This window comes from Gossypium hirsutum, chromosome D02 (genome assembly GCF_007990345.1).
Source record: "Gossypium hirsutum isolate 1008001.06 chromosome D02, Gossypium_hirsutum_v2.1, whole genome shotgun sequence".
Lineage (NCBI taxonomy): Eukaryota > Viridiplantae > Streptophyta > Magnoliopsida > Malvales > Malvaceae > Gossypium > Gossypium hirsutum.
Window position 1 is genome coordinate 6,989,110 of NC_053438.1, and position 18,096 is coordinate 7,007,205.

Consider the following 18,096-nt stretch of genomic DNA (forward strand, 5'->3'; position numbering starts at 1 on the left):
GAGATTGAGATCATTAATGAAGGAGGGGCCAATGAGAAAGAAGTATGTGCCTCTGACAATCAATCGTCAGGTTGTCCGTATAGCGCTGATCGACCGTTGGTAATTTATTACGACGCGATGAGAGAGCCATTGAAACCACAGATGGTAATTGAAGTACCATCTCCTTTCCCGTATAAGGACAACAAAACAGTACCGTGGAGATATGATGTTAATATCGTTACACCGGAAGTTGAAAAGTCCAAAGCCATAATTGAAGATGTTGGGGAGGTTGGTCATTTTACTCGAAGTGGACGATGCTATTCTAAAGAAGTTGAACCGGTAAAGAAAAGTAGTGACTCGAAGCAAAAAGGGAAAGCAGTGATGCACGAGGTCGAAGTCGAGCAAGAAATTCCACCCGTGCGAGAAACTAAAAAGCCTGTGAATGAGGAAGAAGCTCAAGAATTCTTGAAATTTATTAAGCACAGCGAATATAGTGTGGTGGAACAACTGAGCAAGCAGCCAGCACGAATCTCAGTTCTATCTCTACTGTTAAATTCAGAGCCACACCGGAACGCTTTATTGAAGGTGTTAAATCAAGCTTACGTGGCCAACAACATATCTGTCGAAAAGCTTGATAGGTGGGTAAACAATCTGAATGCGGACAACTTCATCTCTTTTAGTGATGATGAGATACCGCTAAATGGTAGAGGTTCGGTGAAAGCGCTGCATATCACGACCCGCTGCAAGGGCTACATAATACCGAACGTACCCATCGATAATGGGTCAGCATTAAATGTTATGCCATTGGCTACACTTTCCAGAATACCGATAGATTTGTCCTACTTAAAGCCCTGTCATTCCACGGTAAGGGCCTTCGACGGGACGAGGCGTGAAGTCATGGGAAAGATCGAAATCCCTTTGGAAGTGGGCCCCTACATATATGAGGTCGAATTCCAAGTCATAGACATTACACCCTCTTATAACTGCCTTTTGGGAAGACCTTGGATTCATTCTGCTGGAGCAGTCCCGTCATCCCTCCATCAAAAAGTGAAATTCATCATGGATGGTTGTTTGGTCACAGTCGAGGGCGAAGAAGACATCATCGCATCTATCTCTGCTGATGCGCCATATCTGGAAGTAAGCAAGGATGCAGTGGAATGTTCCTTTCGATCCCTTGAATTCATCAATGCCACTTTCGTCGCTGAGGGAAATAGAATTCCAATGCCAAAACTGTCGAGAAATACCAGAATGGGTGTCAAGTTGACCGTAGGAAGGGGAGCTCGTGCGAAAAGAGGTTTAGGGAGATATATGCAAGGAATAGTGAGGGCTTTAAAGCCAGTGCACCACAAGGCCCGATACGGTTTGGGGTTCCAGCCTGACATGCGCCAAAGAAGAAGACAGTGGAAGAAGGATCAAGAAAGAAGAATTGCAAGAACTTTGGGTCGAGAACCAGAATGGGAACCAATAGAGTACCCTTCTTTGTCAAAAACATTTACATCTGCGGGAATGATGTACCCTGGACAAGAGGATCCACGAAACATGCTGGGATTAATTGAAAAGGATTTTCAGAATGTTAGTATAAATGTCATTGACAAAGAAGCTGGTGCAAGTAAAGATGTCTCGAGGATACGCCCTTGCCCTCATGGTTTCATGTTGAACAATTGGATTGCTGAGGAGCTTCTTGTAGTTTATAAGCCTTCAGAGTAATGCTAAACATCAACCTTCTATTGTGTCCTTAGATATAATAGAGTTCTTTTGTAAGAGTTTGCATTCGCTCTTTATCATTTAAATGAATATCAATGAAGATGCATTTTGTCACGATTTTTCGCATTATCGCTAATTTCATAATCATTTTCTCATTTCATAGCCTATCCTTACATTTGCCTCATTGCCATGACATAACATTTTGTTTGTTGTTTCCAATACTTGGATGTCCCCCGATAGCTTCATTTTCCATTCAACTTTCAGGTGCTCAGATATTGACGACATGAATAAGTCCGTTACGAATCTTGAAATTGATTTTGAGAAGGCTGTTTCCTTAGGAGAATTTGAAGCCGAAGAAAATGCTGAAGATTATGTCTCGTCTCCTGAATTGTTAAGAATGGTGGAACAAGAGGATAAACAGGTTCTGCCTCATGAAGAATCTGTAGAAACAATAAATTTGGGCACTGAAGAGAGGACATGCCAGGGCTAGATGAAGATTTAGTGGTCCATAAGCTCCCATTAAAGCCAGAATGCAAGCCCATCCAGCAAAAATTAAGACGGATGAGGCCCGAAATGCTGTTGAAAATAAAAGAGGAAGTCAAGAAGCAATTTGACGCTGGCTTCCTACAAGCCTCCAAATATCCAGAATGGGTGGCTAACATAGTCCCGGTACCAAAGAAAGATGGAAAAGTACGAATGTGCGTGGATTACCGTGACCTGAATCGAGCAAGCCCAAAAGATAATTTTCCCTTGCCACATATTGACACGTTGGTGGACAACACAGCAAAACATTCATTATTTTCTTTCATGGATGGATTCTCGGGGTATAATCAGATCAAGATGGCTTCTGAGGATATGGAGAAAACTACCTTCATAACAATGTGGGGAACGTTCTGCTACAAGGTGATACCATTCGGGTTAAAGAATGCTGGGGCAACATATCAGAGGGCTATGGTGACGTTATTCCATGACATGATGCATAAAGAAATAGAGGTCTACGTCGACGATATGATTGCTAAATCTTGAAGAGAAGAAGAGCATGTAATGAACCTCAAGAAGTTGTTCGAAAGGCTGAGAAAGTTTCAGCTAAAGCTTAATCCAGCCAAATGTACATTCGGGGCTACCTCGGGAAAGTTGCTAGGCTTCATTGTCAGTGAAAGAGGTATCGAAGTTGATCCAGATAAAATAAAAGCCATCCAAGAATTACCACCTCCGCGCACGCAAAAGGAAGTTAGAGGATTTTTAGGGAGATTAAATTACATCGCCTGATTTATCGCTCAACTTACCAACCAATGCGACCCAATCTTTCGGCTTCTTCGAAAACATAACCCGGGAGAATGGAACGAGGAATGCCAAGTGACCTTTGATAAGATAAAACAATATTTGTCCAGTCCTCCAGTGCTAGTACCGCCAACTCTGGGAAGACCATTAATTTTGTATCTGACAGTGTTTGAAAGTTTAATGGGTTGCGTACTGGGACAACATGACGAGTCAGGAAAGAAAGAAAAGGCGATCTACTACCTCAGCAAAAAGTTCACTGAATATGAGGCAAAATATTCGTCCGTTGAGAAATATTGTTGCGCTCTGGTTTGGGTAGCTCGGAGACTCAGACAATATATGTTGTATCACACGACATGGCTAATTTCAAAGCTGGACCCAATAAAATACATGATGGAATCGCCGGCACTATCAGGAAGAATGGCACGATGGCAGCTCCTCCTTTCGGAATATGACATTGCCTATGTAAGTCAGAAGTCAATAAAAGGGAGCGCAATAGCTGACTTCTTAGCAACTCGAACGAAAGAGGAATATGAGCCTTTAAGATTCGATTTCCCAGACGAAGACTTAATGTGCATCACAGAAATAGAATCCGAGTCATCAAAAGAGAAGTCATGGAAGACGTGCTTTGATGGTGCGTCAAATGCTTTAGGGCATGGAATTGGAGCAATCCTGGTATCACCAGACGGGAATCATTATCCGTTCACTGCAAGACTGAACTTCTTCTGTACCAATAATATCGCAGAATATGAGGCCTGTATCATGGGGCTTCGTGCAGCTATCGAACGAAACATCGAGATCTTGGAGGTGTACGGGGACTCAGCCCTAGTGATTTACCAAATCCATGGAGAATGGGAAGTGAGGGACTCAAAATTGATTAAGTACAGTGATTTAGTGGCTGGATTGACCAAGGAATTCAAAGAAATAACTTTTCATTACTTCCCACGAGAATAGAACCAACTGGCTGATGCCCTAGCCACTTTGGCTTCAATGTTCAAAGCAAGTAGAGAAGCAGAAATAATGCCCCTCAAAATGAGCATATACGAGGTCCCTGCACACTGTTGTAGCATTGAGAAAGAAGTAGACGGACGGCCTTGGTTCCATGATATCTTAGAATATATCAAGAATCAAAGGTATCCCGAACAAGCGAATGAGAACGATAAAAGAACAATTAGAAGAATGGCAGCGGGATTTGTTCTTGATGGGGATATCCTGTATAAAAGAGGAAAGGATCAGATGCTTTTGAGATGTGTGGACGATGTTGAAACCAGAAAAATACTTGAAGAGGTCCATGAGGGAATTTGCGGAACGCATGCCAATGGTTTCAATATGGCCAGAAAGATCATGAGACTCGGTTATTATTGGCTGACAATGGAAAGTGACTGCATCAATGTTGCCAGAAAATGCCACAAATGTCAAATCTACGGCGATAAAATTCATGTAGCCCCTTCACCCCTTCATGTCATGACTTCTCCGTGGCCTTTTTCTATGTGGGGCATGGATGTCATAGGGCCAATTTCTCCAAAAGCTTCAAATGGACATCGATTCATTTTTGTGGTTATCGATTACTTCACAAAATGGATTGAAGCCGCTTCGTTTGCCAATGTGACGAAGACTGCAGTGTGCAAGTTTTTGAAAAAGGAAATCATTTGCCGTTATGGTTTGCCTGAAAGAATCATCTCAGATAATGCCACGAATCTGAACAATAAGATGATGAAAGAAGTGTGCGAGCAGTTCCAAATAAAGCATCATAATTCCTCGCCCTATCGCCCAAAGATGAACGGGGCTGTTGAAGCAGCTAACAAGAACATTAAGAGGATCATTGGGAAAATGACTGAGACATATAAAGATTGGCACGAGAAACTTTCATTTGCTTTGTTTGCATATCGCACATCTGTGCGAACATCTACGGGAGCAACTCCTTTCTCTCTAGTCTATGGAATGGAAGCTGTGCTACCTATCGAGGTTGAGATCCCCTCTCTGCGAGTATTGATGGAATCAAAGTTAGAAGAAGCAGAATGGGTTCGAGCTCGATATGATCAGTTGAACCTCATTGAAGAAAAACGTCTAAGGGCAATTTGTCATGGGCAAATGTACCAAAAGAGAATGATCGCAGCCCATGACAAGAAGGTACGACCAAGAGAGTTCCATGAAGGAGAACTCGTTCTAAGAAAGATTCTCCCAATACAAAAAGACCTACGAGGAAAATGGGCACCAAATTGGGAAGGACCATACGTTGTAAAAAAGGCATTCTCAGGAGGAGCTTTAATCCTTACCGAGATGGATGGGAAGGAGTTACCGAATCCGGTGAATTCAGATGTGGTGAAGAAATATTATGCTTAAGATGAAAACCCGAAAAGGGCATCTTAAAAAAAAAAAAAAAGGATCAGGGCGAAAACCCGAAAAGGGCGTCTTGATTAATACAAAAAGATTAGGATGAAAACCCGAGAGGGCGTCCTAATGAAACAAACCTGGCGGTCGAACGGTAGGTCAAGTAGTGAGACTACAGTATTTGAAGCACTTCTGAAAGCTCAAAATTTTCTACGCAAGAAGCCATGCTCGAAAAGATTATTGATTGAGGAACGTGGAAGAGTTCATGTGTTGAATATCTAGAGCATTTGTATCCGTTGTATACGACCTTTTCTTTCTTTTTGACATTTTTACTCTCATTGGTTAACTTTCTTTGTTTGCCACATTTGAAATCAAGGAATATGAGATATCCTTTTTGTCCCTACCTGACCATTCTCATGTATCTCATTATGTGTTTATTTAATGATAAATAGTGAAATGACATGCTCTAAACAAAAGAAATGTCAAGCATTACCCGGATAAGAATTTGATAAGTGCAAGATCTTCAAAGCAAGAACAAAGTTTAACCAAAGGCAAAAGGGTGATATCTGAGAAACGTCGATTACTCGTAAAGCTCGAAGACAGGTATGAGGCCTGAAGAGAAGGTCGAGAATCAAAGCAATGAACGCAGATCCTCAACAATCGTGGCTAAATGGACATACGACAAACATGCTTAAGGAGCACCGCATAATCATGTAGGCATAAAAGCATTTAAGACAAACATGTGCATATAATGATACATGGCATATACAGGTACTCCAACAGAGCAAGAAATCTTGAATGAGAGTCGCACTGAATCAAAGGAAAAGATACCTGAGTTCTACCAAAAGACTGGTTTTGGGTATTTTAATGTTTAATGTTCATGCTTTCCAAAGAAAATCAACTCATATCACGAGAGGTGAGTTGAGCCTTTTAATTTCTGTTTTTCAAAAATCAACTCATATTGCGAGAAGTGAGTTGAGCCTAGGGGCACGCCAAGGTATTTTTAGTTTATGTTTTAAATTGACTCATATTGCGAGAGGTGAGTTAAGCCTTTTAATTTATGTTTTTCAAAATCAATTCATATTGCTAGAGGTGAGTTGAGCCTCAGGACACGCTGAGGTAATTTTAATTTCTGTTGTTAAAAAAATCAACTCATATTGCGAGAAATGAGTTGAGCCTCAGGACACGCTGAGGTAATTTCAATTTCTGTTTTCAAAATTCAACTTATATTGCGAGAAATGAGTTGAGCCTCAGGACACGCTGAGGTATTTTCAATTTCTGCTTTTCAAAATTCAACTCATATTGCGAGAAATGAGTTGAGCCTCAAGACACGTTGAGGTAATTTCAATTTCTGTTTTCAAAATTCAACTCATATTGCGAGAAATGAGTTGAGCCTCAAGACACGTTGAGGTAATTTCAATTTCTGTTTTCAAAATTCAACTCATATTGCGAGAAATGAGTTGAGCCTCAAGACACGTTGAGGTATTTTCAATTTCTGCTTCTCAAAATTCAACTCATATTGCGAGAAATGAGTTGAGCCTCAAGACACGTTGAGGTAATTTCAATTTCTGTTTTCAAAATTCAACTCATATTGCGAGAAATGAGTTGAGCCTCAAGACACGTTGAGGTATTTTCAATTTCTGCTTCTCAAAATTCAACTCATATTGCGAGAAATGAGTTGAGCCTCAAGACACGTTGAGGTAATTTCAATTTCTGTTTTCAAAATTCAACTCATATTGCGAGAAATGAGTTGAGCCTCAAGACACGTTGAGGTAATTTCAATTTCTGTTTTCAAAATTCAACTCATATTGCGAGAAATGAGTTGAGCCTCAAGACACGTTGAGGTATTTTCAATTTCTGCTTCTCAAAATTCAACTCATATTGCGAGAAATGAGTTGAGCCTCAAGACACGTTGAGGTAATTTCAATTTCTGTTTTCAAAATTCAACTCATATTGCGAGAAATGAGTTGAGCCTCAAGACACATTGAGGTATTTTCAATTTCTGCTTTTCAAAACTTAACTCATATTGCGAGAGATGAGTTGAGCCTCAAGGCACGCTGAGGTATTTTCAATTTCTGCTTTACTAATTCTACTTTTTCAAATCAACTCATATTGCAAGAGGTGAGTTGAGTCTCAGGCCACACGCTGAGGTCTTTTCAAATTCTGTTTTTAATTTCTGTTTTTTAATTTCTGTGTTTCAAAAAAAAAATCAACTCATATTGCAAAGGTGAGTTGAGCCTTTTAATTTCTGTTTTTCAAAAATCAATCATATTGCGAGAGGTGAGTTGAGCCTTTTAATTTCTATTTTTCAAAAACCAACTCATATTGCGAGAAGTGAGTTGAGCCTTTTTCTATTTTTCAAAAATCAACTCATATTGTGAGAGGTGAGTTGAGCCTTTTGCAAATTCTGTTTTCAAAAATCAACTCATATTGCGAGAAGTGAGTTGAGCCTTGGCTCACGTGATGAGCTATTTTCAATTTCTATTTTTAATGTCTAGTTTTAAATAGTCAATTCATATTGCGAGAAATGAGTTGAGCTCAGGATCACATGCCGAGTAAAGAATAAAGATTGGACAATTGAACAAAATTTAGTGCTTTTAAGTCTTTGCACTATCCTTGTTTCACAATGATAAGCAAAGAGGGGCAGTTGTAAGCACTAATTTTTGTCCGACTAGAGTTTGTGTTTAATTTTCAAAATTTCAAAAAAAAAAAATTAAAAAATAAAAATTGCATTTTGACACCTAAACTTTTCCTAAATTTCATTTTGACCCTTAAACTTTCTTTAAATTTCACTTAGACCCCTAAACTTTCATTAAATTTCATTTTAATCCTAAATTTTCTAAAAATTACATTTAGCCCCAGAAGTTTTGCTGCATTTGCGATTTGGTCCTTCAGACAAGTTACATGATTTGGGGCACCCACTTCCAGATTTTCAGGCCATAAACATGGGTGGCTGCTCCTTCCCCACTTGCTACCTGCAAAAAAGAAGCAAAACCAACTATAAAAAGGAGTTTAAACTCCAAAAAGAAGAACACCCACGAAAAAAATAAAAAAAAACTTGCAAAAAGAGAGATTTTTTCGAAGGAAAAAAGAAGAAAAGAGAAGAAAAGAGAAAGAGGAGAAGAAAAGAAAGAGTACCGGCGTCGGAGGAGGTAGCGGCGGCGCAAGCGGTGGTGGAGGCTAGACTTTGAAGAAGAAGAAGGAAGAAGAAGGAAGAAGAAAAGAGGAAGAAGAAAGAAAGAAAAAAAAAAGAAATAATAAAAAATATTATAACAGTCGGGTCAACCCGACCCGACCCACCTACGACCCGATCCGACCCAGCAGCCCAAGAAAAAACAAAAAAAAAGAAACAAGCCCAAAAAAAAAATCAAAGCAAAAAAAAAGCAAAAAAAAAGAAGGGAAAGAAGCAGCACAAAAAAAAAAAGGGCAGGCCAACAATAGGCCCAATTCCAGCAGCCCAACAAGCAGCCAACAGGCCACCAGCCAGCAGGCCCGCGCAGGCCAGCCCAACAAGGCAGCCCAGCAGAAAAAAAAAGGAAGAAAAGAAGAAAAAAGAAAAGAAAAAGGAAAAAAGAAAAAAGAAAAAAGAAGAAAAAGGGGGTTCAATTTTAGCAACCCGTTCGGCGAAGCTCGTGTTTTAGATTTTTCGGTAATTTTATTTATTTCTCTTTTAATTTAATGCTCGTATTTTTATGTTATTTCTTTTAATATTATTAGCATTTTATGCATTTTATATATTTTTATATTTTTGTATTTATATTTACAATTTAATTAAATTTTAATTTTACTTTATTTTAAATAATTTTAATAAATAAGGCAACGAATCGGTTTAGCATCGAGTCACCGAATTCATCGCTATGTTGGGTGAATATCGATGGCTTATGTTAAATTCGGGACCCGTTTTAAAAATAAAAAATGTTCAAAAATCCTCGTGTTTCAAAAAAATTTTCTCGTGTTTTAATACAACCCGATTAAATATTAAATTGAATTGGTTTGACACTAATTCGTCGATTTCATTGCCATGTTGGGGTGAATATCATCGATTCGTGTTAAATATGGTACGTTTTTCTAAAAAAAAATTTTGTTTCAAATTTTCGAATCTTTAAAAATTACTCGTATTTTAGAAATTTTCGAATTTTCGCGTTTTCAAAAGTTTTCGTGTTTGAAAAAAATTTTCGCGTTTAAAAAATTTCTCGTATTTCAAAAATTGTCGTTTTTTATAAATCTTCGTGCTTTCAATAATCCTCGTGCTTTTAAAAATTCTCATGTTTCAAAAATCTTCGTGTTTTCAAAATTCTAGTGTTTCAAAAATTTTCTTGTTTTCAAAAAAAAATTTCGTGTTTTAAAAAAAAATATTTCCGTGTTTTAAAAATTTTCGTGTTTTAAAAATTCTCGTATTTAAAATTTTTTTTTAAGAAAAAATTTTGTTTCAAAAAAATGTCTTGTTTTAAAAATTCCCGTGTTTCAAAAAAAATGTCGTGTTTTAAGAAAATTTCGTTTTTTTCCAAAAATTTTCGTGTTTCTAAAATATTCGTGTTTACAAATTCTCGTGTTTTCAAAAATTCTCGTATTTAAAAAAAAAAACTTTCGTTTTAAAAAAGAAATACTGCGCTTCAAAATTCTCGTGTTTTTTTAAAAAAAAAGGGGTTCTCGTATTTCAATCGGATCACGACTAAATATTAAATGGAACTCGTATTTTTGAAAATTAAGACAACATGCGTTTAACGAGATACCAATTTTGGGCGTCGCGAGGGTGCTAATACCTTCCTCGCGCGTAACCGACTCCCGGACCCTAATTTTCTCTGGATTTTGACGTGGACCTAAAATTGTCTCTTTTTTTTAGAAAAGTTTAAAAAAAATTCTTCTAAAAAAGGATTTTATTTGGTGTCCGATCACACCTAAAAAAGATCGGTGGCGACTCCTCTTTTGTAAATAAAATTTGAAACTTTAATTTTTCAATAATCATTTCAAATAGCGCCTATTGCCAAATTTTTAGGTCGCTACATGTGGCATACCTAAATCCTGAGTGGATGATAGACTATGTATGTGTGACTCGTACACTTTGATGTAAGTAAAAGCCTGAGTTTGAATAGATAAGGAATCAAAAGCTGGTGCGTTGGGTGTATGACTTCTGCAGTATGTAACATCATTCACAACAGTGGAATTCCTAGCCCGAGACATGGGTAAATGATCTCCTCTCATTGGCATTACATGGTCGATGAAAAGTAAATGTGGTCACATGTCGTTCATCTTTATGATGGATGGATTGATTACTATTTGATAGTAATTGATTTTTCATAAAGAAAGATGTAATGTTTACCATGAGATAAAATAGAAGGAGAACAAATGTTACCCCAAATAGATTAAAGATATCTTATGAGGGTAACACACTTATGACAAGGTTATTGGAAGATCACTGATCGAGTTGTTTTCATAATGGTATGTCATTGGGGAGAGCCCAGTCACGATACTATAGTGGAATGACTTCGTGATTATATGAGTTTATAATTAGTAGGCGAAAAGCTAGAACTTAATTATAAATCATTTAAGCCTCAATTGCATATGTCCAATCGGTCCTTCCGCTAGCTTATTGAAATCATAAATGAATTTCATGTTGAATCAAATGAACATAAATAAATAAATAGAAATTGTGATAATGGAGAAATGTGAAATGTAAGGGCCCAAATTCGTCTAGCCCAGACAAAACAAAAACAAAAACTAAATAAAAATTCCATTATTAAGTCCATTTACAAAAACATATTGGCCCAAATAAAAAAGGCCCGAAACCCACTATCCTAAACCTAAACTAAATAAAAGAAAAAACCCTAATCCCTCTAGCCGCCGCCTCAGCCATGTTAGCAAGCACGCCTCCTAAAGTCCTCATCTGCCACCATTTCACCGAAATGGCAAAGTGTGGCTCTTCAGCGCCGTTGACCTTACCACGAATACCTGTAAAAAAAAGAAAAAAAAGACAAGAAAAGGCAGAAGAACAGAGAGCAAAGACAAAATCAAAAAAGAGAAAACAAAATAGAATATTGTAATCACTTTGGCTATAAAAGCCAAATAGACTCGTTGTAAACAATGGATAAATCAAATACAAAAAAAAAATTCAACAGAGAAATAAAAAGAACAAGTTACATATGTATTTTTCAAAATAATTTTTCATCTTGATCAGTTCAAAATGAGAAAACCTCCTCATTAAAAATTCAATTTAGAGAGGGACATTTTCAATACCATTAAACAACATCGCGCAAAAAAGGATCGTATTTTAAATTCGCTTCGAATTTTTAATTTTCGACATCAAAACATCAAGTAATCAACTAGGTACCAATTTTGGGCGTTATAAGGGTGTTAATCCTTCCTCATACGTAACTGACTCTTGAACCCATTTTTTGGATTTTGTAAACCGAAGATTACCGTTTTTGTAAATCTAACGTTTCATTAAAATGACTGAGTTTTGAGGTGATCCAATCACACCTAAATAAAAAAGGATTGGTGGAGACTCCATCTTCTTTTTAAAACTAAAAAGTCAATTCAAAAAAAGGTTTTGACATGAAACATTTGGAAATGATTATGGTTTTCTCCAAAATAAAAATGAAAATGGAGAAATCGAATCATTTGGGAATGAAGGTGGTTTTCTCCAAAATGAAAATGACTTGAAAAATGAATTTATGTTTTTTCAAATTAGATGAAGTTCGAAAATGGAAATAAATCAGTTGATCATACTGAACCGTTGAATACAAAAATATTAAATATATTTTCTCATAGGTTCATTTACATTAAAGTGAACATGATTTTAATAGAATTAGAATTAGATTGATAAAATTATTTAATTGGAAATATATTGAAGTTTATTTTAGGAAATAGAAAAACAAATATTGGATTGGATCAAGTTATAAAGTATTGGGTTAAAAGCCTGAAAAGTACTTGTAATTGGACCTGATAAGGAAAAGGCCCAAAAGCCTCTTTTGTAAAAGGGTGGGACAACAAACCCTAGTATTATTAACTAAGATTGTCGCCCCCTATACTCCTAGTTAGACTAGGAGTTCGTTTTTCTAATTGAGATAAATTTTTACAATTCAACAAGGGTTTTACTTTTTCTCCTTATAAATAGATGGCACCGGTAGGATTATTTATACACAACTTTCAGATATCGTTATCGTTATTCTTCCAAAAGATAGAGAGACTTTTATTCTCTAACAATTAAATATACTTTTCAGAATAACGGTTTACTGATTTCTATTTGAGAAGAGATTTTCGTTTTCACATTAAAGAAAAGAAAACTATTTCTAATTCTATGTTTGATTCGATTCATTCGAGCCCACACTCGAAGTAGTTCGTGGTACGAGAATAACGGAAAAGATTGTTTGGTTGAAAGCCAGGAATGATAAGGATCCATCTATTTAAAAACACAAGTGCAAATTCGGTCTTGACTTTATTGCTATAAACATTACAAACTAGGTCAATTTTCAAAATTTCTATTTTCCTCTATGCAATGAAACCGTTTTTAAACCGGATTTTTTCCAATAGTCACTTGGGGGAGAATTTGTATATCTTGTTGGATATGTTCTTCTATTATGGTTTGGTTCAAAAATTTGCCAAATGGGAATATTATTAAGGCAGTTTTTTAGTAGTTCCAACTGGTGTCTGACACTACTCAGGTTATAAACTTGCCATGTTTGAGTTGGCAAGTTTTGGCCACAAAAATATTTGGGCTTTAATTCTTACTTATACTTAGGATGATTGCAAGCTCACCTATGATATCTAAACTGGCTATAGCAACATATCGTGGAGATTGGTTTGAATTGGATCAAGGCAATTGGCTTTTCAAGTTTGGTAAGTTCGGATTGAATTGAGTAGAACTTAGAAGCATATCTTGAAGATTCAAGACTTATCCTGAGCTCATTGAAGATATTCTCTATACTTATTATCTTACTGGTTTCATGGGAAGATTGATTGTAATTGATATAATATGTTAGCAAGTTTTGATTCCTTATAAATTGAGGAGACTTGTATAGGTGATGAACTTATCTAAAAGCACTTATTCTTGTTCATCGAGGAAAATATATTGTGAGTGCCTTAAGTGTAAACTCAAGTGAGTTACTTGGTTAATGTCTTAAGTTTCCCCGAGGGAAGGGGACTTAGAGGAGATCACGTTTATCCAAATATGAAATGAAATAAATGTGAAACAAAGGGAATCATAAGCAATCTAGATGAAATATTTGCCGAATAACATATGCAAGCACGTGAAAATTTTTACAACACTAAAAGGATTAGACGATTTCATTATGTAGTTTGAAGGTCTCAAAACAAAGTTTAGAGAATATATATATTCAATCGCATTCGTGCTTTTGGGTTTTGGATTGAGAAGTATTCCCTGTGTTTTTTTAGTGTCTACAAAAGTTATAAATAAAGCTAAACGAATAGAATAGCTTTCATTTTTTATCATATAAAAATTTTAATTGAATTTTAAATTCTTAAAAAATAAAATACGTGTGTTGGATCGCCCTTTTCGTCGTTTTTCTCTTCTTTTTTTTCTTTTAACAAGAGAAAAAGAAAAGGAACATAAATAAAGAAAAAAAGAACAATTTGTACAAAAGCTTGTACCACACCAACCAATACATATATAAAACCTTTCAAGGGATGCCACGATCCGTCCTTGCATATATTATACACACATATATCTTGCCTACAAAAGTTGACATTCTTTTCTCAAAACATTCACTTTTTATGGGTAAATGTATAATGGAATAGCTTGTAATAAAAATCATATTGTATTTTGTTTTTTTCTAACCAAAATATAATAAAATTAAGTCTTTAAGTAATAATAAAAAGTACATCCGTCATTTTTTAAAAAAATTTGATCTATTTGTATCGGTCTGGTTAACAAAATAATTAAATAGTGACATATGGTCTGGCACATAGAGGCGAATTTAGGGGTTGGCAAGGTCCCGTCGCCCTCTAAACTTTGTAAAATTTCCTTTTAAATCCCTTTGAATTTTAAAATTTTCTTTTTGATATTATAATTTAGTGTCTAAATAAAGGACAATTTTGTGTTTTGCCACCCAAAGTTTTTCAAAAAAAAATTAATTCAATTTCTTTTATAGAATTCATATCTTTTTAATGATAAATTTAGTAACATTTTTAGGTTAATTTGGTAAATTAATACAAAGCAGTATCTGAATATCAATTTGGTAAAATTAAAGTTTAATAATTACAAAATCTAAGTATAAATAGTATCTAAATATTAATGACGTAAAAATAAACTTAAATAATTATAATATCTAATACACGTTGAGCATTTAAATTATTTTGTTTTTCTAAATTTTGGCACCAAATTTAAAAATACTTTGAACATGTATATTTTATATAAATAGATAAAACTTTTAACAAGGTTAATTTCTTTTTTTTATCTAATATGTAAATATTAATTTACTCGTTTTTAAATAAAATGAAACAAGATACAATCCGAGTCGCCTAGATAATATTTTTTAGCACAAAAAGTTAGCAACAAAAGAATGAATTTGGTAATAGATTTGAGATTAGTAAATTTGGTCCATTAAAATCAATATTTTTAATAGTATTACTTTAGACAGCAAGGAGCCAATATGCATATGCATGACTTATCACTTTATGTATATAGATACATAGACACACACACGTGAAGTAATAAACAAAACACGACCCTACAAAGCGTGGCTCTTGGCCTTGCCATTGGGCCGATTATATATGTGACTTTATAGTATCTATCCCTATGGTTTCTAGCTTATGCTTGCCTGCACATGAAAGTTACTAATCATATATAAATTACTATTATTTTCTTCTTCATATCTACTTTTCATTATAATAATAAGGAAAATAATATTCCAATAAAAATAAACTTATTAAACTTTTAAATTTTGGTTGGATTTTACTAAGAAAAAAAAGTACATATATAATTTAACCGGTTTAATTCAACTTGAACAGTTTCACTTAATTAATTTGATTAATTTTATTTTTTTTTATTTTGCTTCGAAAAATATTTTAAATCAAGTTAGAATGATAAAATATGACTCGTCAACTTGATTAACTTAAAAAATTTTCACTCAATACAATTGAACGCTCACCCATAATTTTAAGCAACTCCGTTGGTCTCCCTAATTATCAAAAAGAAAATATACGCATCAAAATATATTTAAAAATTAAATAAACTAGCTTCAAGCAAACAAAAAAAGAAATTAAAGGTATTAGAGATTAATATTAATTTTATATATTAAAAAAAGTAATTGCATATACTATTGGGCAGCTGCATCAAATTTTCTTTATCAGCCACACTGCATAGTTAATTCCCTTTCGTTGATCACCACCTAGAGATTTTGTTCTTTTAGATTTATTTTTTATTTTAAATTAAATACCATTTCCATGTACGGCCACTTTTATTGAAAAAAGGAAAAAGTTTATGCCACTACCTACTACTCAAAATTTATACCACCAAATTATTAATATATTAAAATTCATATATATTACATTATAAAAATGCATGGATTAAGTAAAAAAATTAATTATAAATTGTGATTATATATGTTCTTTTTAGCATAATATCAAGAACTATCCATTGCCCATTGCCCATTTTCAACCCATAAATAAGAGGATAATGCGCTTTAACTCCCTCCTGCGATAATAACAATACACATACCAATCAATTTAAAACTCGATCTACTATAAAAAAACAATTTTCAATACACTACATAAATAACCCACAAAATCTATTTCAATGCACTATATATATACATATAGAAACACAAAATCTATGAGGTAATGTCATGTATACAAAAGCTCATCATATGAAACGGTTTCAAGTTTTGCATTCCCTTGTTGGCAAGAATATACATTGCGTTTGTATTTTTACCTTTTCTTTTCTTTTCTTGGGAAGCATTTCACCGACAATTCATTTTGCATACAATAATGCAATTATCTATTTACACTAAATAATGGTCACACAGTTTTTTAAAAAAAAACATAGTTTCCACATTTTGTAAATCTTATTGTACTAGTAAAAGTTATTTAATGATTAAATCCGAAATAAATGTTACGTTTTAATATAAATCTTTAATCATTTCATCAATCGTACTTTTCTCTCTCTTTCGTATAACTTTCTATTTTCTTTTTAAATGAGAATTTATGCCCTTTCTTTGATCATAACAAACAACAAAGGCAAAGGTCCCAATTGGATAAATCCAATATTGCTTTCTCCAACTTAGCAAGATGCCCTTCATGATAAGAACTGCAAAATATTTATATATTTATTACCTCAAATATATATCTATTCAACCAGATTTATAACAATGTAAATTTGCATCATAGCCAATAATATTAATTATTAATTAGATTCATGATGAACAAATTTTTAAGATAATTACGGGTGTAAAACAGCTTAAAAAAGGTAATATTTTATCTAGTTCGTAAATTGGAAATTAAATTAAATTAATTCATGCAATTTTTATCTCGATTTTATATATGCCTAATGCTTCACCCGTACAAAGGACATTTCTCTTTTAATATTTGTATGCGCACAAAAAATAAAAATAAAGATTCGAGTCATGCTCTTTCTTTTTCCATTGCAATGGTGCAAGGCCTTTTGATCGTTTTCATGAATGATCTAAGCGAGAAAACAGTGGAGCTTGAAACCGACCCTAATACCTAATCGAACATTCTTTCATTTTCTTTTCATTTTCACCACTCGAGCCCTTTCTGTGTTCTTGCCAACCAAACGCCACCTTTTTTTCCTATATAAATCAGTGCCAATGGGGTGCCTCTTCAAATCACAACTCACGAACTCATCAACAACACAAAGTCTCCTCCCCCAAGCAATCCTTTCACTTGCAAAAAAAAACAAACAACAACACTAGCTTTCTTTCTTGCTGCATTGTTTCGATAGCAATGGAGAAGGTAACGAAGTTGGCATCCGAGAGACCGGTGGTGATCTTCAGCAAGAGTTCTTGCTGCATGTGCCATACAATCAAGACCCTTTTCTACGAATTCGGAGTCAACCCTGCAGTCTACGAGCTTGATGAGATCCCTAGAGGACGTGAACTCGAACAAGCTCTTTTAAGACTTGGTTGTAGCCCTTCGGTTCCGGTCGTGTACATCGGTGGTGAATTTGTTGGTGGAGTCAATGAAGTCATGAGTCTTCACCTTAACCGATCCTTAATCCCGATGCTTAGACGAGCCGGAGCCCTTTGGGTTTAATTCATCCAATCTCACTCTAACTGATGCTTAGACGAGCCGGAGCCCTTTGGGTTTAATTCATCCAATCTCACTCTAACTTGCATATCAAGGCACTAATAAAGTATGTGATTACATATAATATATATATAGTCACATTAGGTTTAAGTTCTAATTAACAGTAGAATGTATCGAGGCATCGTACTTTATATCTTTACTAATTAGAGTGTCATCTTTTTGGTAATGTACTAATTATGTTTTTTTGGTAATAAAAATCATGCTAGTATCTTTTTGGTGGTGTACCATTGTACTGCTAAAGTTGAAAAAGGATTTGGGTTTCAATTTTTCTTTCCTGTACAAAATGGGCCATAAGTTCCTAGAAAATCAAGTGGGGAAGGTGGCTTGGTGGGTGGTTGAAAGCAGAAAGTGGCCTTGTGTGGTGGAGAATTGGACCTTGTAGGAAATATTTAGATCCTCAAGGGTAATCCGAACAAAAGATGATGAAATTATAAAATTTTGAAATTCCAAAAATGATTAATAAATCAGAAGTCCTATTAACACCTTGAATTTTAGGGTCCAAATCATAAAATTAAAATGTCT

At 34.9% G+C, this 18,096-nt stretch overlaps 1 protein-coding gene across 1 annotated transcript; it reads left to right on the forward strand.

Annotated features, from left to right (window-relative positions):
* The first annotated feature begins 17,076 nt into the window (after positions 1–17,076).
* Positions 17,077–17,785, forward strand: LOC121214482 (monothiol glutaredoxin-S2). Its single transcript, XM_041088194.1, has one exon. The coding sequence runs from the start codon at positions 17,212–17,214 to the stop codon at positions 17,518–17,520; it is 309 nt and encodes a 102-aa protein (XP_040944128.1). The 5' UTR covers positions 17,077–17,211; the 3' UTR covers positions 17,521–17,785.
* Positions 17,786–18,096: the final 311 nt, after the last annotated feature.